At 37.6% G+C, this 26,495-nt stretch overlaps 1 protein-coding gene across 1 annotated transcript; it reads left to right on the forward strand.

Annotated features, from left to right (window-relative positions):
• The first annotated feature begins 368 nt into the window (after positions 1–368).
• htr1d (5-hydroxytryptamine (serotonin) receptor 1D, G protein-coupled) lies at positions 369–26,144 on the forward strand. The gene is made up of 2 exons (XM_079385691.1): positions 369–733; positions 23,868–26,144. Exon 2 carries the CDS (start codon positions 24,481–24,483, stop codon positions 25,633–25,635), a length of 1,155 nt encoding a protein of 384 aa, XP_079241817.1. The 5' UTR covers positions 369–733; positions 23,868–24,480; the 3' UTR covers positions 25,636–26,144.
• The last annotated feature ends 351 nt before the right edge of the window (positions 26,145–26,495 follow it).

Below are 26,495 nucleotides of genomic sequence, written 5' to 3' on the forward strand. Positions count from 1 at the left end.
AGCCTATATTCTGTTTCAAGTGTTGTTTGTGTTTCAAGACAATGCATTTTTAATTAATGCATTTTGTCAAGGTGAATAAACTAATAGAGGTATTCCCTGCTTAGTGTGTAGGGAGAATGGAACCCTGTGTAGGAACCGCTGGCTGTCTCTCATTGCGCGTCTCAGAGGAAGAGTGCGAAAGTAACGTTTAATATTCTGGTCGTTAATTAGATCGTTAGAAAGAAAGGCTTTCAAAGAAATTCAAAAAACTTGTTGACATTTACTGACGGACCTCAGAAGGAGCGCTGCGGCAGGACTTCAGAGATAGAGAAAGAGAGGGGGAGGGTGCGAGTGCGAGTGCATGAGAGAGAGAGAGAGAGAGAGAGAGAGAGGATGAAGAAAGAGTACAGAGTAGACAGCAGCGCAAAACGGGACAGTGTACTCTTGCGTACTCGTTGTTTTGCGCACTAAGTAAATCAAATAATATTTGTATTCTCATGTGGTGATCATATATTCAAAGCTTTTTGGGCTTTTTTAAGTGATATACGCTATAAAGTGTATTCTCATCTAGCTTTGGAGTCTCATAACTATGCATGATCCTGAACCATACGAAAGGCGCAACGCACAGTAGCCTATACAATGCGTAAGTGACAGACTTAAAAGTTATTTTGGATACTCGACTTGAAACGGACTGGTGACTTTGATTTGAAGTCTCCCGCGTGATGAAATGATGAAAACCTGCAACTTCAGCTTGGTAAGTTTTTGAAACACCTGACGATATCTTGCTCAGTCTGAATCCGAAACGATTGGTGCTCAGAATACAGTGACTCCCGTTTCATTTCTGAACGTTAAAATCTCAGTCAACATTTATGCGTGTCAGTAGGTCAATTAAAACGTTGATGTTTAGCACGTTCATTTTGTTAACAAAAACTATCACATTATAGAAAGCTGGTTGTTTTGGGGTAAAAGCTTGAATGTGTAGGAATTATTTGAGGTGATGTTTGTTTCCTCTCTGTCCTGAACTCTGTTAAAAATAACTGTGTTTTGGAACCTTTGCTGGTTTCTGTCTGGTGTAATGGCCATTAGTTAGTCCATGCAGGGTTTTTTTGTTGGTGTGATGGTGCTACCTGAAACAGGTATCATGTTTCAAAACACAGATAGCATCTTAAGCTGGAATTTCTAGCAGAAAAGTGCTCTGGTAGCATATCATGTAATCAGTTAGTATCATGATTTATATAACAAATTAACACAAACCTGAGGCAAACTGCAGGTAGAAAACATCAGCACGAGAAATTCATAATGCACGATCAATAAAATGGTTTATAGATGCATTCCCTGCCAAAAACGTAGCGTAAATGGTTTGCTGGTTTAATATTGTGTTTGCAGGTTGGCAGTTTTTTTAGCACTGTTGAAAGTCAAAGCTCACAGCACAGAGTCAGACCATCTTTTTTCTTTGCTAACACCCCCCACCACATTTATTTATTTATTTTTAAATGAAGGAAGCACTCTGTGGTGTTAATTAACAGCCTTAATTACCCTTGCGGTGTGATTCTCAATCCATCAGGCTGAGTTTTTGAATGTCTGCGTAGCATCGTGCCTGACATGGATGACCATTGTTAAAGGTCATCATGACCATGATCAGCGTGAATGTGTGTTTGAGTTTTACAGCCTATGAGGATGTATAAACTCCCAGCAGTGGTGCGATAATATATGAAAGACAGAGCACTACTGGTCACTGTAGCTCGCAGAACGACAATGTCGTTCAATCACATATGCATGATTGCTCTTTTCTCCTCTCTCACTTTTTTGCCTTTCTCTCGTCTCTTTCCTCCCGCTTTGCCACTCTCCCTTGTCTGATTCTCATGCCAACACACACCACACACACACACACACACACACACACAGCACAACTGCAGTGTGTGAGATGGACAGATAGCTGGTGTAAAAGGGGAGCATATGTGTTGGCTCTTTGAAAGCTCAGCGTGATTCGTCAGCAGATAGCTGTGACCTCTCCGAGCAAATCCTCTGTCCAAGCCTGCCCGAATGACCAGACCTGATGTATAAATGTGAGAAATAATTGCATATAGGCATTCTGAAACATGATGCTTTGTAAGTCTAATCCAGTGGGAAATACAGAGACATGTTAGTTTACTGTGACTCATTTGAAGCATAAGCATCTTTTTTACCTTTTTAATTACCACAATGCTGAGTCAAGTTCATTTTTCTGTTGCAAAGGTTTTGCATGTGGGAGGAATATATTCTTCTCTGTTCTTTTGCGATTTACCATGTTTGTTCGTCTCGACAATCAATTTTCTATTTAAATTGCAACTCATTTTAGGTTTAATTAGAAATGTTTTTGGATAGAAACTCACTGTTTAACCTTCAAAAAACTTTACATGGTTATATTTTATATTAATACATGTCCTTTTGCACAATTTGCTCTCCATGTTTTAGGTGGGTTTTACTGTCCTTGTAGTTACATTTGGTCCTCAGTGAGGGTGAAACCTGACTCCTCCACACATATGTTCCATATACGTATTCTCTAGGGATGGCTGTCCATCTCCGGCTATATAAAATCAATGAAAGAGATAAATTATACTGAGATTAGAGGTAGAAGGCAGGAGATTGGGGAAGGGAGGAGAGGATCTGGCACTTTTATTTATTTATTTAGCTCGAAACACGACACTGTGTCTCTCAGTATCAGCTCACAAGCGGTGGAATGTTGCATTTGTGTAACCCTGGCAACATCTCTGGAGAATCAAAGCAATTCAGGTCTTCATTTTAGTAGATAACTAGTCATGGTGTTACGGAACGTGCTTCCAGACAGGCGGAACAAACACACGGGCAACGGGATATCAAAAAGAATAAGAGGCATTTAATAATAAGAGCTTCCAACGTGTAACATCAAATAATAGCAGACAAAATGGCAAGGGTGAACACAGGCTTATAAAGGCAGGTCATCATTAGGGGAGAACAGAAACAGGTGAGGAGCTAATTAACTAATCGGGGAAACTGGGTCAATGGAAAACAAGGCAAAAACAGAACAGACTCGTGACAGTTCGCCCCCTCCCGGAACGGTGCGTCCTCGCACCGAGAAATGCAGACCAACCGAGGAGGGAGGGTGGAGGTTCAGGAGGTGGGCATGGAGTAGGAGGGATCCGGGCAATAGGGAGCAGGAAAAAACAAATACAGTCCAAAAAATGAGTCCAAGGGGGAGTGGAGGGTGGGAGGAGCCAGGGAGGAGCCCGGAGCAGGGGAAGCCAGATGGCAGTCCAGAGGCCAGCCAGGATGGCGGCCCATGGCGGAGTCGATGGCGGGAGGAGCCATGGTGGGGATGGGACCACCGACACCATGGGGCCGACTGCCGGAGATGACGCCGGTGGAGAAGGAGCCCAGGATGGAGCAGAGCAGCCGCAGAGCCAGGGTGACACGGATGGGCCGGAGGGCCACGGCGGAGCCGGCGGCTCAGGCGAGTGAGGCGGAGGCGGGGATCCCGAGTGACGCGGTGGAGCCGGAGTGACAGAGGACAACGGTGGAGCCCGAGGGAGGGAGGAACCCGACGGAGCCAGAGGAATGGAGGGACGAAGCGGAGCTGGAGGAGTGGAGTTCCGTGGAGTAGGCAGGGGGACGACTGACCAAGGCGGAGCCGGAGGGACGAGGGAGCCCGGTGGAGCTGGTGGAGTGAGGGGCCACGGTGGAGATGAGGGAGCCACGAGCCAAGGTGGAGCCGATGGATCGGAGGGCCGAGGTGGAGTCCGGGTCTCGCAGGCTGGAGGCGAGGACTGGGGATCCTCCAATCCCGAGGTGGTAGATTGCAGGGAGACCCGAAGCTCAACCGATCCACCGGACATGGCGTGCTGAGGATGAGCTGAGGGGCCTTCCTGATGCAGCTGAGGGAGGACTGAAGGACTGGCACCGAGGAGGCGGGAGAGGGAGGCTGGGAGGGAACACGGAAGGACTTGAGCTGGACGGAACCAGCGGAGACACAGGAGATTCAGGGCTGGACGGAACCAGCGGCGACGACGGAGATTCAGGGCTGGACGGAACCAGCGGAGACACAGGGGATTCAGAGTGGGGTAATGCCTCCCCAAACCAGTCAATAAGAGTTTCTTCGAAGAGGTCCAACAGTTCCTCAAAATAGCTTCCAGAAACCAGCTGTTGCTCACCCTCAGCGGTGGAAGCGTGGGCTGGGGATTCCTCCATTCCCTCGATCTCCACTAAGACTCCCACGACGCACGATGTTGCTGGCTCACACACCTGGTCAGTCGCGTCGAGTACGGTTCCCGAGGCAATGAGCTGCTCTGTCACTTCCCGCGGTGACGGCACTATCCTCGCGGCCGGCTCAGGCTCTGCGACTGTGGTGGGCTCTGGCGAAACCTCCGTGCAGCGAGTTGGTGAGGGCTGGCTGGGCTCTGGATCGGGAGTGGGGCTGGAGCTGTCCTCAGCAGGGCCACCGAAAATAAACAGTCCATTATTTTCCAGCACCCACTCCACGCAAGCGGCGAAATTCTCCCTGGGACCGTTCGCTGGTAGGCGTGCCTTACACTGCTCGCTCAGGTTGGCGATGTAGAACACACAGAGCGAGCGGTCTTCAAAGTGTGTAAGGCGCGCCAGGTTGATGTAATCCATGGTGTGTTCCACCAGCGAACGGTCCTTCTGCTCCAGGCAAAGGAGTAGGACGGCGGGATCCATACCGGAAGGGAGAGGAAAAAGAAACAAAAATGAGCAAAAAGAAAAACGCTGCTAAAAAAAAAAAAAAAAAAAACTGTTTCGGTCTGCTATTCTGTTACGGAACGTGCTTCCAGACAGGCGGAACAAACACACGGGCAACGGGATATCAAAAAGAATAAGAGGTATTTAATAATAAGAGCTTCCAACGTGTAACATCAAATAATAGCAGACAAAATGGCAAGGGTGAACACAGGCTTATAAAGGCAGGTCATCATTAGGGGAGAACAGAAACAGGTGAGGAGCTAATTAACTAATCGGGGAAACTGGGTCAATGGAAAACAAGGCAAAAACAGAACAGACTCGTGACACATGGCAGGTAGATGGGTATTTTATTCATTTCATAATCATTATGGTTTATAGTTATTCTTTTGGGGTTTTATAGTAAGCATCATTACTGTAGATTTTAGGTAATCATATATTTTATAATTCGCTTTAGTTAACTACACACAATATTTATTTTGCTATAAGATAAGATAACATGTCAGATGTCTAAATGTACGTGCATTAATATATTAATACATTCAGTATAAAGGGATGGGACTTCAGAATAGGACTATTAGGTGTCAGTGTGTGAAAACGTATGTCATTTTCTTTCCAATTACATGTACGTGTAAAGGCCTGTGACATTGACTTGGCATGAAGAAGGTATTGGGATATTCACCGGTCGCCAGTCCCACACTGAACCCAGTTCATCCTGGATTTAGTATAGAAGGGTTGAGCTTGTCTTCACCCTGTAAATTAACAAAAGACACTGTCAGCAATACAGATTCAGAGGATGCATGTAAATGTATTTAGCTGTATTTGTATTTAGGAGATAATTTCAATTTATTTAGTCAGTTTAATCAGGGGTGACCAGTGTAGCAAATTTTGCATGCAAGTAAAGCTTAATATATATAATTTTATTTGCATTTGAGATTTGCCTATTGCTACCAAACCTTTAACTAAACTGGCTATGTGTGTTTTATTAATCTTATTTGCATGTATTTACATTGCATATATAGACTGTAATAGACTAGGTATGTAATATCCTAGACATACAGCTCAGGGTAGACAACAAGTAGCCTATATTTTATGCATGTGTATTTTCTGTATGTAGGACAAATTAAGTTAGTCCGATTTCCTTTTTTTTTGGTAATTCATCAACAGTATAACTCAAAGTTTTTGTGTCTTAGTCAAGGTAATTCTGTAGTCCTACATATTAAACTCAACACAATACCAAAAAATAAATAAATAAAACATTTGCTTAATCCCATTGAGACCATTTCTCATTGGCCTTACTGCTGCAATTTTTAAAAATATAAGCTGTAAAGCACTCTAATTTCTAATTTTACCTTCTGTTACAGAACTCACTCATATTTGTGGATATGATTTTTTCTCTCTCTGTCATCCGTATTTTATTATTGTTTTTCCCCAGTGTGTGAGTTCATTACTCTGTAATGAATGATTACATAATATATATAACTACCTCCAGATCATTAGCATTTACTGCCTCTGTGTTCTATTTCTGTCCAGTCATTACAGTCAATTTCTACCCATGAGACCAATATGGCATAAGAAAGATTTTTAAAAGTCCGTCTTGACATATTTGCTTAGTTGATGTGTTTTTCTGAAGTTACTATGTCTTTCCACATCTTGATATAATGTGAGGTATACTACCAGGTTTGATTATACTTCACTAAATTTATATTCCTGATTATTTAAAAAAACCCTGAAGGGTTCTAAAAAATTACTTGAAATTATTTGCATTTGTCGTTGCTTTAATAGTAAATTTTGACACTGAGCAATTAATCAACAAGTTTATCAAAAGTATTTGTTTATTTTGGAACACAAATAAGGTTTTTCTTTCTTCTTGGTGTTCCATAGAAAAAAAGATTCATAAATTTGTTTTGATAGACATGAGAGACTAAGATCAACTCATTGACCAAAGACTGTGAATAATGTATGCAGTGCTGAGGCTCTTGTAAGGTGACTTCCTGAGGGTTTATCTCAGTCTTCTATTGTGCTTTCAACACAGAAGCATTACAAACAATCTCTGCATTTTCTTTAACCCACACACACAGGCTTGTTTGCTAACACACATAATGGCATGTGTTAGGAATCAAGGATTGTCCCACTTTACTGTTAAATAATTAAATATATAACACTCCTGTGGCAAGGTCTTCTTCAACTCTAGCTTTCAACACATCTGATGCAACTTCACAATGCTTTGCATAAGATGAATTTCTTTGAGGATATGCTTGCTGAATATGTATGTGTGTGTATGTGTTATAGACAAATTTGGCGTTAAAGAAAAAATCGTTGCGCTTTAAAAGGTTCTGTCCATCACTCCCTTGCAGGGTAGAAATAATAGGACATCTTGGTGGAGAAGCAGCTAAAAGGTTTTTTCTCACTGAGGGCCAGCTGTTCAGGTTTGGAACAAGTCTTGACCTTCATAAGTGGTTTAATTTAAACTCAGGTCAAGTCCAGCTGAATTCATTTAAAAAAAAGACAGGTGATCTTGTTATCTGATTCAGCAGGTTCAGGTTCAGTGCCGGTCAAGCTCTCAGCAGAGATGATTGAATGCTGTTCTTCTGAACTATTAAAAATTCATCACTTCCCAGGTTCCACCATGTCACTGCAGTCTTTGTGTTCTGTGGAGCCTGACGTGATGGAGGAACTCAACGTGTTCATCAAGCATTCAGAGGTGTCTCTGTGTTTCAAAGATCCTTGGCTAAAACACGTTTCCATTATTTTTGAAATGTTGAGAGAATTCAGTGGTCGTTTTTCTCTACACATGTGCTTTGAAGATTGTAACATGACTTCGAAACATGCTTCAAAGAAAGAAATGCTACGAGTTCTTCTGACAAGGACAATCAGCCTTACCTTGTTATGATCTCTGGTCTTTATTTGATAAAGATACAGATTACCTCCTCACCTTATGTGCTTAGATTGGTCCCAGTTTTGTGATTCACCCAGAGCTTCGGTGCTTGGGAGAAGAATGGTGCAGGGAGGTTTAAAGAAATAGTTCACCCAAAATAGGATAAAAAAAAAAATCATAATTTACTCACCATCATGTCATTACAAGCCTGACTTTTTTCACAAATCGCAAATGGGCAGAGATAGCTGAAAAATGCACTGGGGGCTGTCAAGTGAGGATGCATGATATCTATAGCCTACCATATGTTATTGGCCAATTTTTTTTTATATTTCTTTTTGGATATATATTGACTGATATTGGATGTTCAATTCCCCTTTTTTAATTTTTATAACCTTTTATATTATCTAGCACTTGCTTAAAGTTGATCTTTAAAAAGACTAATAATAAATAACACTTTTAAATGTAGTCTTTAGCCAATCTTAAAATGAATACCCATTTTAATAATACAGCTGATTGGATACTAGGTGGTGCTAGCATTTAAAACTATTGATTTTTTTTTATTATTTATTTAGTCAGTTTTACCAGCTAATTGGTATATGCCAAAAATTTTATATTGGTGCATTCCTACTGTCAAGCTCCACACAACATCATGAAGGTATTTCATTTGAGTTGTGCATTATTCCAAATCTTCTCAAGCCATTTGATATCTTAGTGGAAGAACAAAACAAAATATGTCATCATTGACTTATTGACTATGTCAATCAAACCTGACGTGACACCTATTGCATGGCTTGAGAAAGACTTGAAGTCTGTAAATAAATCATACAGGTTTGGAACAACATGAATGTGAGTACATGATGACAGGTGAACTGTTTCTTTAAGATTTTCAACTCTGCTTCAAAACGTCTTCACTACAAAGCTACCCTCAAACAACTAAAGACATTTTATGATTGAAACGGTGAAGGCTTATCTGCTAGAGCTATTTTAGGAGTGCTAACTGTTTAGCCTGGGATTCTGAGTTCTGCAATGTAATTGAGTCAAAGGTTTATATGATTAATGAAGGTTTAAGAAGGCAACAGATGAAAATCACATGAACACTGTGAGGCTTAGGGTCTTTTGCAGCTTAGCTGGTTTAACACTGATGAGATGCCAAACTACATTTTAAAATATCGTAGCACTAGAATCTTTGCGTTTTCAATCTTTTCCCATATGCTTGTGGATGTTTGTTGGATTCTATGGAGTTGTTGAGATGCCGATTGAAGAGCAGATGAGAGTCGACATGCATCTTCTGTTCAGCACAGCAAGGTTCCAGATTTGAGGTGATTGAGGACGTTCCCATGGACAGATCAAAGCAGAGATGATACCTTGTATCTGACACATTTATTTCAACTATAAAAGAAAATGTTTTTTATTATTTGATGAACACAATTCAGGCTCTGTACTGAGCACAATCGTTCCATTTGTAAAATCGAATTTGCTTTGCCTGTAGATAATTACTGGGTTTTCTATAGATCACTCTTAGGAAAACCATTCAATTGCAACCATTTAATGAGTTAAATCAGTCTTAGGTTACATTGATATCGACTGTTCCCAGATACATTGATCAGCACAAATGAACAAGTGTGTTTAGACTCCTCTGTTTATTGATATTCACAGCCTCTGCATGTAACTCTGACGATATTTGACCTGTGATCATAAAGCTCTAGAATCTATCATTTAAATGCAGCACACGTTGCCCGAAGTGTCTGGCGCTTGGACTGAATCCCAGGTTTCAAACTCAAGCCACACACTTCACCTGGTCTTCAATATTTAATTCAAAAAAGCAAACAACCATCCTGCCTCAACAAAACACCTTCACACTTATCATTCTTGGCCTCTGTTAACGGCTGGGTTCATAAAGTTCTGATGAATCACATCTACAGGACATTCACACCAAGAGTGAAAAGGTCGAAGGGGCAAGAAAATATATTTGCAGGGCTGAGCACTTATTTGATTGGAAAGACCACTGGGACGTGATAACACTGAAGTAAGAGTCGAAGCATTGTTTTCTTAAGAAAGAGTTCTATATCAGTTCAAACGGTTGTTATCTACCAGATGCTTTTCAACCCAATGTGACCTACGGTGCAGTAATTACAGCGCCAGCACCCTGGAGCAATCTAGGGTTCACAGCCTGCATTATCAGAAATAAAAGCACTGCTCTATGTAAAAGAGAAGAGAACCTGATCAGATAACTCATTACATCATGCATTTATTGGTTCTTCTCTAAAGTTCCACTTGAATAAACCTGTGTGACCATATACCTTACTGCTGAATGAAAGTTTACCCTGGACCTTAGAAACTGCATAGAGCTCTACAGTTCTATTGAACTGGTCCTTGGAGCTTGCTAGAATCGTAATCCTTCAGTGAAGACAACTAGAACTGAAAAATCAATTTGACTAACTCTATACACAAATGCAGAGATGCACTGAGCTGTTTGACAGTGTAGTCCCTGTGCTTGTGTGTCAATTACTGTACCAGACCGCAACTTGATTGCTGCTGTCTGTTTTTGATTTGCTTTTTTTTCCCATATTCATTACCTTACAGGGATCAACAATAATGCTTTTTTTCTCCTGGTAGTTCTGATATGCACTTGTATGGAAGCAGAATAATGACAATAGTTTTTGAAACATAAAGCATGCTAAATTCCACAAATCGAAAAAAAAAAATGCATTGCAATTAACAGTGCTTGCATTTTAATGCCTTGTGTTTCCAGGACTTGTATTTTTAGGTCCTGAAATTTAACATAGTTGTTTATTTAAGCTGTGAATATTTCAATTCAAAATATTTCACACATTGTCGTAATTAAAAATTCAATAATTCATATTCACCTTCCAGAATTCACTTCCAAAATATTCAGTCTGTTTAAAAATACGATGTATGATATTCGACAGGCAAATTTCGATAATTTTATTTCACTTTCCAAATTCGCTGCCACAAATTCAGTGGTTAAAATTCGGCAGAAAATTCAGCGTTGCACATCCGGGACCCGCAGGAATAGCAGTAGAGCACCGATGCATGATCTCCAGCTGATGTCCGCCGCTCACCAGCAGGTGGCGCAAGCGGCTGTGATGAAGGCCGTATGTGGATCAAGTCATTCATTTACAAAAACTGATTCACAGAAATGGAGCAAGCGCTAAGTAGAAGTTTTGATTATCGGGTGTATGTTACATGTAGGCAGCTTTCTCTACCACAAAGGAGATTATAATGCTCTTTTACCCAACGCTGAAGTACAGAACATGAAATCAGATTTTTTTTTTTTAATAAAACATTTTAGCCGTCGCAAGAGTTTTTTGGCACAGGTCAGCATGACATCAGAACAAGGTGGACATAACTCGGACACTTTTTATTTATTTATTTAAAAATATGTTATTATTTATTATTTATTTGTTTTTCTCGTGACGGCGAGTCGGCTGTGTCGGGTTGTGCAGTCGAGCACAGTGTCACCGGTGGAGAGCAACTGCGCTCGACTACACAATCCGACATGTGGTAGGTAGGGTATCACAATTATCAGCAGCAAAGCACATGAGTGAGAATATCGCGATATTTGATCTCGTAGGTATCACTCCTCCCCTCACTGTAGCCACCTACTCTCACCTACACTTCAGGCGAGGTGAGGCACATCTCAAACAAGCCTAATAATAGCTGTCATTGCGTTAGTGCACTACTGAGTCGCGTAATGTGTTTTCTTTAACCGATTTCTGAGGGAAACAGCGTGAAACCTTGCGCATTCATATTCAGCATCTGCTTAACTGTAGATATAGTTCGCATAATCATCATTAAAGTGATCTGAGGTCTTATATCACTGTTGTATTAGTTGACTGAGGCGGAGAATGCTGGCAGAGAATGAATCTAACAGAGGTTAAACTAGTGCGCGTACGAGTTTCACTGCACGATTCAGCCTATTAAAGTACATTTAGAATGATCACATAATTTAAGATATGGGGGCAGAAAATGTATAGCCTATATTTATATCATTTCATATATTTAATGTCACACGAAGATGGTTACAAATGTGATATTGATTTTATGCAACAGTTCAATAAACAAGAAGTTAATATTAAGAGACTTACGTTTTAGACACCATATTTCCTGCTTGTGCTCTATTTCTACAACAAAATGAATTCCAAACACTGTTTTGTGTCTCTGAGCAACATGACGGTGATTCGTTAAATGTTTCGGTTCAATTGCAATGGCTCCCTTATTAACGCTGACTTACTGCCACCTACTGGCCGTTTTAATATTACATTAAAGTATCTTCTTTTTTTTTTTTTATAATTTCAAACATCAGTTTTCAATGTTTTATGTTTCAAATATCAAAACATTATTTATGCATTTGTAACTGCAGGTTAGCATTCTGTGTCCCTCTGAGCTGCATTAAACAGTGTGTAAATACATCTAAATGCCACTTCAGATGCATTGCAAAGATACATTTTGTGGATATTTTGTTAATTTGCTTGGTAATAGCTCAAATGCAAGAATTTGACTCAAAAGATGATGCACACTTTTAGAAAAAATGGCTTAAAAATGCCCATAAAACTTGTTGGAATAGACTCATTTCTATCACTGCTGTGAACTGACCACACAGAATATGAAGAACATAAAAAAATCAGGAGTCAGCTGTCCATGGTAATCTTTAAGATATCAGCACAATAACACACTCAGCAAAATATCATCTAATTATCGATCAAATCCCAGAAAATATCAAGATATAATTGTTTGCCAATTTCGCACACTCCTGATTCATGTTATTTAATTTATATAATAATTTATTGATAATAATATATACTTATAATACTATAATATACTTTTCTTAAAAATGGTTTAAATGCTGAAATGTAAAGTTTATCATTTTATAAAACTTTTTGTTTTTGTGAAAACTTGTATCTAGTGTTGTCAAAAATATCGATATTTCGATAAATATCGATACTGAAATATCTGAACGGTACCAATATTAATTTCCCGAAGTATCGATACACCGATACTAGCCGAGCTGTCACTTTCACTTCTCTCCAAAGGCACGTGGACAAGCACCACACGTGACCGCACTCATCTCCTTCGCTCTGGTTAAATAGCAAAAGTGAAGTGAATAGAAAGATGACTGCTCTGGTTGTTAAAGAACACAGCAGGAGCGTTATCTGTAGGGATCTATGATCTCCGTGATGCAGAGAACGCGCACGGAATCCAGTCATAAAAACGGAATTTACAGTTTAACGCGGAATGCCACGGAATTTGTCAAAGTTTGGATGAATTAATCAAAAGTAGGTCATTACACTTAAATCAAATCGTGACATGGACTAGTATCTTTAAATATTAAGCTGCAAAAGTGGATTTAAATATGAATCCTGCATGTTCTGCGCGTCTCTGAGTGAATGTGCTGCACGTGCGGTTGTGTTTACTAATGTGGCGCTCGCGGTGATTTCAGCATCTGCCGTCTCAATGAGGACATAAATACATCAACAATATCTCCAGAACTGATCTGAAAGGCACTTTACGAGCATTTTACCATTTAATTTGAGTAAAACTAGCATCATATCATACACACACAGAACTTTAGAAGTATTCACGGCAACCCGTCAAAATAAAAGTTCGGTTTAACTTAACTATTAAAGACCGTGTGCCAGAAATAGGCTATATTACTATTATTTAGTAGAATGTACATAATACTACTACTTACTACTACTGTTCATTTTTTTTAAAGAAATAATCACAAAATATTTTAATTTTATAGTAAATCCCCTTCATTTGACAAAAATGTAAATGTTTAATTTTCATTAATTCAAATATAAATTAATTAAAATTGTTAATTAAAATTATCCAGTAAAATTTAAATACACAACACAGAATTTCTGAGGGGGAAAACACACTTCATAAGGCTACTGTAAAAATAAATAAAAATTGTTTGTATGCATTCAAATAATAGACATGCTAAAACACAGAATTTGGTAACAATAAAACATAAGGTGAGAAAAAAATAAAACATTTCATACGGCCCTAAACGTGTCATTTCTGTTACACTTTTAATAAATTAAATGTTAAATTGTATAATTTTCATGATTTTAATGAATTAGACATGCTTTTAGATTAATAGCATTTAATTTGACCATTAAACAAAAAGTGTCCAGAACAATTCAAACTGAAAAAAAAACGGAATCCAGAAAAATTAAAATGGAAAAAATTGAATGTAGAAAAAAATATAACGGAATTTGGGGAAAAATAAAACGGATTTCATAGGGCCCTATATCTGGAAATATTTTGGTTATGAAGCAAATGAGAATATCAACAAATAGAACTTTGGATTTTAATTAGTACATGTATTAGTAAACGTTAGTTTCAATTAACATTTAACTAAGATTAATAAAAGATTAATAAATAAATCAACAAATGCAGTACCTCAAGACATTTTTTTGTTCATGTAAAATATACCGCATGTTCTCGACTTGTTACATTTATCTTTAAATTAAAAAAATTACCCCTTAATATTGTGGCAGTTTTTTTCTCCGTGGTATCGAAAATGGTATCGAATATCGATATTTTTCAAGGTATCGTATCGAAGTTAGAAATTCCAGTATCGTGACAACACTACTTGTATCTGAATTGTATATTATGCTTTTTACAGTCATTTTACAGTTTAATATGGTACTATAGACATTGTCCTACCCCGCTCATATGGTATTAATTTTATTTGTGCAGGTCTTAAAAAGTCTTAAATTTGAGCTTAAAAATCCTACAGAAACCCTGCCTGGAGTGTGGCGTATGAGGGGAACCCCAGTTTTACAGCACAGCGTCACACAAGCCATGATACAAAGTTACAGAAACTAAGCAACTGAAAGCAATATATGTCTTCCTCAGATGTAATGTTTGTTCTGTACTTCAGCGTTGGGTAAAAGAGCATTATAATCTCCTTTGGGGTAGAGAAAGCTGCTAACATGTAGGCTACGGGAAACAGAGAAGATGTTGAATTAATCAGCGTTTCCACATGTTTATACTGGCCCCAATAATCAAAACTTCTACTTAGCGCTTTCTCCATTTCTGCAAATCAGTTTTTGTAAATGAATGACTTGATCCACATACGGCCTTCATCACAGCCGCTTGCGCCACCTGCTGGTGAGCGGCGGACATCAGCTGGAGATCATGCATCGGTGCTCTACTGCTATTCCTGCGGGTCCCGGATGTGCAACGCTGAATTTTCTGCCGAATTTTAACCACTGAATTTGTGGCAGCGAATTTGGAAAGTGAAATAAAATTATCGAAATTTGCCTGTCGAATATTATACATCGTATTTTTAAACAGACTGAATATTTTGGAAGTGAATTAAGGAAGGTGAATATGAATTATTGAATTTTTAATTATGAAAGTATGTGTGAAATATTTTGAATTGAAATATTCACAGCTTAAATAAACAACTATGTTAAATTTCAGGACCTAAAAATGCAAGTCCTGGAAACACAAGGCATTAAAATGCAAGCACTGTTAATTGCAATGCATTTTTTTTTTCGATTTGTGGAATTTAGCATGCTTTGTTTCAAAAACTGTCATTATTCTGCTTCCATACACTTGCCCTGTAAATTTTTTCAATTATCAGTATTTAAATGGTTTAAATTATGCTATTGATTAAAAAAAATACTTTAACTTTAATGCATGTCAGAAAAAAAAAATTCAGTTGGAAGTTCAAATTTGCACTTGCCCTGTCAATATTTTCAATTATCTTTTTTTTTTTTTTTTTTATCGTTTAGCAACACTTTGTTTCAAAATTCTCTATCTCTCTCTCTCTCTATATATATATAAAATTCAACAATACTTTTTTTCTGCTGGTAGTTCAGATTTGCACTTTCTCTGCCAATATTTTCAATTATAATTTTTAAGATATTTAAATTATATTAGTGATCAAAAAATTTATTGTATATATATTTTTAGCAAACAATTTAAGTGCGTCAGAAAATAATGTAATTTCATACAATACAAATGCATCTTTGATTTTGTATTTAACCTTTAAAAAATAAAAAAGATCTGTCATATTTTAATTACACTTACATTTACACAAAACAAGATTTTATTTATTTATTTATTTTTTAAGGCTTGTTTGTGTGTTTATTGTACAATGTACAGTGAAGTCCATGTTGTAAGAATATCTTCTGTTTTACATAGAACAAAGAAAGTCATACAGGTTTGGAAAGACACAAGGGGGAGTAAATGATGACAGAATTTTGATTTTTTGTGAACTCTTACTCTATATATATATATGTATATATATTTTTTTAATTGGTACCAAAATATTACAGATAATTTTTGCAAATAATTAAATTCTAGTTGTAGTGACACTGGCACAATATAGTAACCGAAATTCTCTTAATGTGTCCTGATCCACCTTATTGCCCTTGTAACTTTAACTCAATTAGTAACTCACAGGAATCTCTGGTTGTTTAATTAATGTCTCCATTTGTACTTATTTCTACATCGGTAGACTTTTACACACATCAAGACCCTGAATAATACCACTTGTCCACTCATCACTGTGACAAAGTTCAGAACCAAAGCCAAACACAACAAGGGCAAGAGTGGGAGGAGATGTTGAAAGGCAAAAATGAAGGAGGTCAAACGGTATCAAAGAGACATGTGAAGGCTTCCGGCATACTTCGCACCAAGGTTTTTTTGTTGTTGTTGTTGGTGCAAATGTGACACTTATCAGACCTGACAGGAGAGGAGAAAGGTCAGAGAATCTCTCAGTTGGGCCTTGGGTAGATTTGTATTACAATTTTTGACCTACTTGTTGAACACAGACATTTACATTTCAAATTTACAATTATGTACCGGGCAAAGGCTTTCATACAAAAGCAACTACCATTTAAAAAAAAAGGAAGTGGAAGAAAGGAAGAAAAGACACATGTCCTTGCAGAAGTGTGAAGATCTGACCTGATTATAACTTCTTGTAAGAAATGAAAAAGTATAGCACAGAAATACTTACTGACGAGTCTAGGGCATACAGTCACCTTGGGGATACAGGACAAAGTCACCTTGGGCAATCATTTACCAATGTGCCACATTCAGACCACAAACTTGCTTTTGCTTTAAATGAATATAGACACCCTTCAACATCTAGGTTTGAATGATTGGAATGTTTCCATACAAAATTATATAGTTTACATTATATACTACATTGTAGAACATAGATTTTTGGAGTACATTTGACAAGAATACTCTTTATTTTTCACATTATTTATTTTATGTATTATAAATTGAAATTAATTCAATTTAAAAGAAATTCTTTTGAACTATTCACACAGAAGACTGGAACAATAGCTGATTTAAATTAGCTTTGCTATGACAAGAATACTTTATATTTTAAAATATGTTCAAATAGGAAATTTGATATTTTTGATCATATTTAATTCATTTTGACATTTACAATATTACTTTTTAAAAATGAAATAAATTAAGCCTAGACACATACCTTCAGAAACATAAAAAAATCCCAACTCATTTCCTTCAAAGCCTGTCAAGTGTATTTTTACAATATTTTGTCAGTTCATAGGTAATGTGATCATGAAAGTTCAGTTCAGACCCCTGTGAAGCAGAATTTTGTTGAGATGTTACCCTTTAACGCAGCCTTTGCACTACTTCCCAGCCCAACTCACCTCATTAAACTGACAATGACAGTCCCTCTGCCCTCAGGCCACAGTTATGCCCACAACAGCTTGATCTTCAAAAAGAAACCTTTTTTTTAAGTTTTTTAAATGTATTAAGCCAATAAGGTACATCCCAAATCCCATCAGATCACATGCGCCTCTGCAGAGGAACCAGAAACACCACACTCCCAAATTCAAAAGCTTTAGCACAACTTCGAACCTTGTTCGTAGCTTCCAGAAGTGCATCACAAACTCCTACGGTTCCTAGTAGTTCTGCTATCACATGCCCACAAAAGGTGCTTCTTAATAGAAAATGTGTGAAATGGTGGTACTTACCTGGTGAATCATCCAGAATGGTGGAAGAGGCACAATGGTTTTTGTTAACTCTGGACCAGTGTTCCTCCTACACATCTGAGCTGCATCTAAGACAGAAAACATTTATAGTGTATGCATTAATGTCACATTGCCTCCACAACATGTCCCGTATAAATGCATGTTGAGGAGATTTCAGTTCTGCTCACTTATCAAAGCTAATGCTGAGGTCATGGGTCTTTTTAAGTCATTCAAATGGGAGATAGATTTGTTATGAAGCTATCTCATGTATTTTACGAGGTGGCTAATTTGTACAAATTTGTACGTCCTAATTCGTAAGATTTTGATTGATTTCTGTGACGGGTAGGGTTAGGAGTGGTTAGGAATTCGAATGAATTCCTACAAATTTGCCACCTTGTAAAATAACTTATGATTTTTCACAAAGTGTACAAATTTATACGAATGAGGTCATACGAATTTGTAAGAAGTAACCACCTCATAAAATATAAACGAATTGGAAGGATCAGCTAATAGCAACTTGAAATTTGTAATGGAGTTCAATTATTGGAGTTGAATTATTTGTAATATTGTTATTGATTAAACATTAAATGAATAAATGAAATTTCATAGTTGTTAAATATGAACAATTATACATACATACATATACACATATATATATATATATATATATATATATATATATATATATATATATATATATACAGTATATACACACACACACTTGTTATTTTAAAAAATAATTTATTTTCAACTTTTTGTCACATGAATTGGCATTCAACAAGTTGGAAAAGAGCTTTTACTCCTAAACCTTCTAAACAAGTTGTTTGAAGCAATATGTCACATTGACTAAATGGTCCCCAGTTTATGTCTCAGGCACGTGCAGAGGGGGAGGGGGCGGTGGGTGCTTGAGCACCTGCCCCTTTTCCCCTTGATGCCCAAAGTGCCCTTTTGTCAAGGCAATTATTATTATTTTTTTTAATTATACGCCCTTTTGTGAAGGCCTGTCCAATCTAACTATTAGTAAAATTAATTAATAATAGTTTAGCAGTAGATTAAATGATCCACGTGATGAGCTTTCACCTGACGATCCCTCACATTCAGACACGCCTTTAGGATGCCTTCAGTAACGTCCGCGGCTGCCGGTAAGTGGAGTTTTCAGCGGAGCAGTGTGCTTGTAAACTTATATTATTGAATTATTATTATTTTAGGAGAATGGCGTGAAAAGATCATGCACAGCTGTTGTTTATATTGTTGTGTGTAGCCTGTGGAAGCAGTTAGCTGCAGCAAAGGGCTACAATATTTTTGTTCAATGTTTTCCTAATGACCATTTTATGACTGGTTTATAAAGGCTAACGTTACTACAAACACCCTTTTCCCATTTTTATCACAGAATAATTCAGCAAATATATTTTAGAATTTCTATACTAAATGATATGTCAATCAGTACTGCATTTTTCATATACTTTATTTATTTATTACCTTAAGATAACTTGAAAAACACACATAAACCATATATTTTCGCAGTCGCGTGTTTATTGTCTTCACGTTTCATCAGTAAAAACATTTCTGCTTTTTATTTAGCTCAGCTACAGTGATAGCCATGTGCTTTTGTCCATATGTCAAAAGTTTCTGCGCGAGAACTCCCTCTGGCTTCAAGTATGAATGAAACATGCTGATATTCATATCTCCTCATTTTGGATACGAATAAAACGTCAGGTCATGTCTCTTTTCATTTAAATCTAGAAACCTCTGTGAAAACACCTGCTCGAGCTTGAATAAAGTGCGGGCTGCGGGGGATGAATTGACATTTTATTAAAATTAATATTAAATAAAACATGCAGCTAACGTCTACATACAGCAATAAAAACAAAGATGCTTGTTCTCTTTCGTTCTTGCTGTTTAATTGGGAAAAGTTTAAAGCGCATCAGGGTGTCTTGTCTTTTTTTATGTTATCTGACTAAAAACTATTCATACTTTGAACTATTGTTATTACAGTATTTATTTAAAAAACGTAGAGTGCCTTTAAAATAATTATCACAACACTGGTAAAACAGGCTGATTTTCTCGTCCTCCGAATTGTATGGTATTTATCAATCCCGTTTTTATAATCATAATCATACAAAAAATGAATAAATTCAGAACAGGATTAGAATAGAATTCTATTTTAAATAAGCCAGGAATATTTTTATTCTTCCACGACAACAATAATGTTTACAACAGCAAGACCACCATACCCTGTAAACTCAATAACAACAACAACAATAACAATAATAATAATAATATCATTCCAGAGTAATTAAGAGGTGCAAAATATGTCTTTAACATTTAAACTTAAAATGGTCTTTTCTGTTCTGTGTTTCGTTTTTAAACCTGCATCATGGCATTTGCTGCTGTATCAATACAGAAGCATCCATTTCGATACACATATCAGCAAGGAGCACAGCCCTATTAAAAGCCGTGTTCCATGTGCCCCTTTTATACTTTGAGCACCTGCCCCTCCAAAGGTCTCTGCATGGCCCTGATCTGCCTGTCACAACAACAAAAAAATATTGGAAGACTTAGATTTAACTTATTACGTATGGAGCTAGGAAGCAAGATTTATACTCCAGCCAGACTCAGATATGAGTGAGGATGTGAAAACTTTGTGTGAGAGATTGTTATCCGTCAGTAGAGCTTGAGTTCAGGTTAGAGTTATTTGTTACACGAAACACAGAAATACAAGGATATGCCACTCAAACACTCCACAGACGCACATCTCAAAAACATACAAGACTGACATCATTCAATAACATCCAGATCTGCTCTGTTACCATGGCTGCAGTCTGAAACAAATAAATAAATATAAACATATAAATAAATATAAAAAATAAATAAAAATAAACCCTCATCCCTGACCATTTTCTACTCACAGAACAAACAGTTCTCTTAACTCCATTAAGTAGCACTATAACTGTATTTGTTCTGTGCTTTTTATTAGCATCACATGGGTAGATTTTAATATTTAACTTTTAGTTGGTAGTGCATGCAATGCGGAAGCTCTGCTTCCTTTATTTTTACAATTAAAGGGACAATTCATCCAAAATTGAAAATATTATCACAATTTCCTCATCCTCATGCTGTATGACATTCTTCTGCAGAACAAAAAATGACAATTTTAACAATGCTTCAGCTGTTATAAAGTGTGGTCCAAAACAGCATTGGACCCTATTGACTTCTATCGTATAAAAACTTTTTTTTCAAGAACGAAGATACGAAGCCATGTAGAAAGTACAAAAAGTGCCATGTTTAGTGCTGTAAAACTGTGGGTTGAACCCAAAAATGTTTTGCTGCACTTCACACTTTGGCACATTAGATCTAAACTGATGTAAGCTTTTGATCTGTGTGTGCATATATTCATTATATTTTGACTTGTTTTTATCTATGCACCTGAAGGCCTTTTTAATCTGGACGTGTGTTTGGTGCTACGCTATTTCCTCTTTTTGTCTTTGCCGTCAAGTCAAACACACAAAAATCCAACCAGACGATTGACAAATATAAGTTGACCATTACAAAGCACAAAGGCATTTTAAAATGTTATGTGCGTTTGAGTGTATGTGGGGATTCAGTCAGTACTGGCAATAATAGGTGGCAAGACATTTTGTGTTGTTAAATTAACCGGACAGCCTCAAAGTCTCCTTCCTTTCTGATATATTGACCTGGGTTTTTGTTATTTTGACTTTCACCAATTACACAGAACCAAACAAAAGTAGAGAAAACGTTGGGCCAACATTTGGAGCATAGTAATACCCTCGGGTTGGCCTCAATAGCGTGCAGCCCGTTGGATCTGCTGGTGTGGCGATAATCCGCTGTTGTTTCCTGCCATCTCACATGAAGTATATGCTAATGATGACACTGTTTTACAGAGATACAAACCACAACAACATTCTGTTCTTTAGTTTGAAGATTTTAAATCCTGTTTAACATCTGAAAATCACATTTAGAAGTCTTTGCCCAGTTCTCACATGCTGGCCGCATTTCATATTGTAATAGGCTACATAATAGTATAGAGTATTCTTTTAAAAGTTTGGGATCTGTAAGGTTTTTTAAAATAAATGAATACTTTTATTCAGCAAGGATGCGTTACATCGACCTAAAGTGATACTATAGACATTTATAATATTACAAAAGATTTATATTTCAAATAAACGCTCAACTTTCTGTTCATTGCAGAATCCTGGAAAAATTTCACAATCTTCACAAAAATATTAAGCAACTCAGCAGTTCTTCTCAAAGTTTAAAATAATAATATGTTTTTTGAGCGCCAAATCAGCATATTAGGATCATTTTTGAAGGATAATTTAAAAAATACATAAAGAAAACAGTTATTTTAAATTAATAGTAGTTCATAATATTGCTGTATTTCTGTGGTGAGCATAAGATAGATCTTTCAAAAACATTTAAAAAATCTTACTGATCCCAAACTTTTTTTTTTAAGAAAGTAAGGGTTAAGTGGAAATTAATTTCTGTGGCAGTCAATGTTATGCCACAAATTTATGTTGTTTCAGCTTAACTTGTATTGAACCCAGAATGGCATTTTTGTGCTATGTATTGGGTTAACCTGCAGTTTTGTTGTTGAGATGCTCTGCGTTCTTCCTGGCTACTAGGTACACCAACACTATTTACCAGAAAAGGTGTCAGGTGCTGTTGGGATGTATGACCTTTATGCTTTCAATTACAAGTACAGAAATGGCATGTTTTATACATGAAGGGCAGTGGACATGTTTTCTTTGCAGAATTTAAATTTGAAATCTGAATGCTTGGCCCTAAAAGCATCACATAGAATATAAATTGCACCACAATTATAATTTTTTTCACTTAGTTTGACATGTACAGAGACATGACATGTTTTTACACAATTTGCAATAGGTTTTTCTATAAATATTCAGATATGTATTTACCTACGCACGTGTATCTAACTATGAAGAAAAGGAAATGTGTGTGTGTTCTGTGGCACACTGGCGGAAACTGCTAATGTTTTAGTGAAGATGATGGCAGGTGATGTGACTGATGTGTGTGACCTGACGGCAGGAGAGTGAGCTCCACGGTTTGGTTTCTTTTTTCCACCAGGCCAGAACCAGAATGCTTCAAGGTGTCATGGCACATTGTTAGTCAGACTCAGGAACTCTGGAAGCTCCTTGGTGACAGGATTCCCCTCGAGGCTCTATAATACTCTAGATATTCATCAATCAAAGCTTGAGTCTGAAAAGCAGAGCCAAGGGTAAAGAAATATGTTAATGGAGGCAAAACTTACTACATAAATTTACGTATTTTAATGAAGATATCAGAAAAATAATGAATTCCATTTGTGAGCAAGTATCTTGATTTGTGCATGCACAATGGGTGTTATTATGGTGGGTTGGTTTGTGCAAGAAAAAAATGTGAATATGGCTTTTTAATATTTTCAAGCACTTCAGGCATGTAATGCTGCAAAATAGTGTGTAGGAAGATTAAGAGCTCTGGAAACTGAAAAAGCTATTTCCAGATGCTAGCTAACTACTCTGCTCTAATTTAAATAAATTAATAAAAACTAACAGTAAATCGTACATTGATCTTCTGAGTCACGACCATTCAACACTGTCTTATATTTCTAATCTACAAGGGCTCTTTCTTCTTTCCCAATTTTGTCATTTTCTAATTTTACGTAATATAATTTTATATGTATTATTTTATTTTTATTTTGAAATTACTTGTAAATATGATGTATTGTACATTTTACATATAAATAAAACTTGTACACATATTATACAGCTGTACAGTTTAATTATACTTTATACAACATTAAATTCACATTTAGGGACACCTTTGTGAAAAATGTTGGCATTAAAGGCAAAACATCACAACCGTCATTCTGTATTATGTTTTCCAGCAATTTTGAGCAGTCAGAATTCTTAGTATATTTCTTAAAGATGAACTGTTGTGTATGTAAAGACTAGGGGTCGAAAGATATGTGATTTTCAGGTCCGATTCTGATACCGATACCGATAATTACAGATCAAGTAGTACAACCAATATTTTGAACCGATATATTTGTCTGGTGTAAAAATTACAATTAATGCCAAAATTAAGAATAATAAGGGCTCTGACAAAAACTTAAAGTGTTTTTAAATTATTTTATCGGCAAACCAGTTTTGAAAATGACGAAACGGATAACCATAATAATGCTTAATATTGGCGCCAATAATCGGTTGACCCCAAGTAATGATCAAAATCATAAAGTTTTCTCTGACTTTCCCATTCTTCATTCTCTTTCTTTTTCTCTCTTCCAGATCTTCATTTGGATTGAATCCTTTCGTCTGGACTAACGCATTCATGAGGACAATACTCAAAACAAGAATTGATACTGCTTGTGTTACACATTTCTATAAACCATTTGCAGCCATCAGTGGATCTACAGGAAATAAAGAAATATTCTGTCTCATTAGTCTGAAACAGTGAAGCCTTTGCAGACCAACTGGAGAATAATTTAAAAAGTCTTCCAGCAGTTCATAAGAACCAAAATTGAAGGATCTTCAGTTATCATGATAGAATAAGAGACAATAAAGAAAATAATGAACAGTGATTTAAGGGCTAAAGGAATATTTTTATAGCTCAAATTCAAACGCAAAGGTTAAAACTGCTTCCTTGTTTGTTCTGTGGCATTTAACTTTCTGTGCACGTCAACATACTGCACAAAAAAACATTAGAAACAGTCACAGTATCTTTAGCCATGAATTACTGCTCACATTTATCAGCCATGACCTTCACAAAGGCAAAGCATCACCAATATCTGCACCTAACAAATTAAATTATTTTTTTACCCAAGATTTTTTCATGGATTAATTGATCCTTTATGCTAAGAATCATGCATAGATGATATGAAGTGCTGGTGAACCATGCAACATGGATCTGGTGAACAGCTCAGATGAGTTCTTCCTCATCAATGCCACAGTCAGTCCCACAACCCTGGAGTCCTGGGATGACGCTACACTCCTCAGCTTTCAGATCTCCATTTCTGCCATGCTAGCCATCGTCACTTTGGCCACCGCTCTGTCCAATGCTTTCGTGATTGCAACCATTTTCCTCACGCGCAAACTTCACACCCCCGCTAACTTCTTGATCGGCTCTCTCGCAGTGACAGACCTCCTGGTATCCATTTTAGTTATGCCGATCAGCATTGTGTACACGGTCAGTAAGACTTGGACCCTGGGTCAGATCGTGTGTGATATCTGGCTATCATCTGACATAACGTTCTGCACGGCTTCCATTCTGCACCTGTGCGTGATCGCACTCGACCGATACTGGGCCATTACCGATGCTCTAGAATACTCGAAGCGTCGCACCATGCGTCGAGCGGCACTGATGATCGGCGTAGTGTGGGTGATCTCAGTCTCCATCTCCTTGCCTCCTCTTTTCTGGCGACAGGCAAAGGCCCACGAGGAGCTCACGGAGTGCATGGTCAACACTGACCAGATCTCCTACACGCTCTATTCCACATTCGGCGCATTTTATGTTCCCACGGTCCTCTTGATGATTCTCTACGGGCGTATCTATGTGGCGGCTCGCTCCAGGATCTTCAAAACACCGGCGACCAGTGGAAAACGGTTCACTGCTGCTCAGCTCATCCAGAACTCGACGGGTTCTTCACTTTGCTCGCTGAACTCCACCTCTAATCAGGAGGGACAGCTTCATCCTGGAGGAGGAGGAGGAGGAGGAGGAGGTGGGGGAGGAGGGTCTCCTCTTTTCACGAACAGTGTGAAAGTGAAGCTGGCTGATAGCGTGCTGGAAAGAAAGCGTCTCTGTGCCGCTCGGGAGAAGAAGGCCACCAAAACTCTTGGGATTATCTTGGGTGCATTTATAGTGTGCTGGCTCCCGTTCTTCGTGTTCACACTGGTGATGGGGGTCTGTAAAGACTGCTGGTTTCATCCTGTGCTCTTTGATGTGTTCACCTGGCTGGGGTACCTCAACTCGCTCATCAATCCAGTCATCTACACTGCCTTCAATGATGACTTCAAACAAGCCTTCCACAAACTCATCAAGTTTAAAAGATGCTATTGATGTTACACACCCCTCATGTGTTTTGACACGTTCATGACTTAATTAGAGGATTTCTGTGGAAAATATCCGAATCCTGTGAACATTCATCGTTCATCTGCTGTCGAGGACCCAATGTACCTTGCCGTTCGTTTTTCAGTGAGCTCCTAAATGCGCACATAGTGTCTGGTCGATGTATATTACTGTTCAGCTTGTAAAATATTGTGCAATATTGTTGATGCTTCCTCGTAGTTTATGAATGCATGCAAATATTATGAATCCTTCGCTAGAGAGCGACGTTCTACTGTCTCTGTAACTAATAGCTGTCTATAAACTGCCTTATTTATCAGAAACAGACTGATATTAATATGAAAGTCTATTTATTTAAAAAGAACACAAATAAATAAAGGTTGCTGTTCCCATAGGAACAAATATATGGGTCCCCTGAGGACAAAGCGGAAGTTCATGGACATTAGCATAGACTCCCTAAATAAAACTGTTCATTATATAAGATTAAACAAAGCTTTAGGTTTTGTGGTTTTGTATTTTTGTGTGACAGAACTTTGGTGTCAGTTTCCTCATTAATTTTGATGTGAGAGTTTGAGGAGTTTTATGATCATGAAGATGAAAAACAGGCTTCGGGCTGTATAGCTCATTTCAGGACATGATGCAGCAGAAGGAGAGCATATAATGATCAAAAGTTCAAATTCTGGATGTACCTGATGAGAAAGAATGATGTTTTTTGACACAAGGTGCAGATTTAGCTCATTTCTAGAAAAAAAAAGTGCTAAAGAAGGAGTTTTATGATGTGAAGGTCATTATTTCATCAAATATCCCAATAACGCACCTCTGACTGCAGTGGCATATATGAATAATGGTATCCA

Source organism: Barbus barbus, assembly GCF_936440315.1.
Source record: "Barbus barbus genome assembly, chromosome: 30".
Lineage (NCBI taxonomy): Eukaryota > Metazoa > Chordata > Actinopteri > Cypriniformes > Cyprinidae > Barbus > Barbus barbus.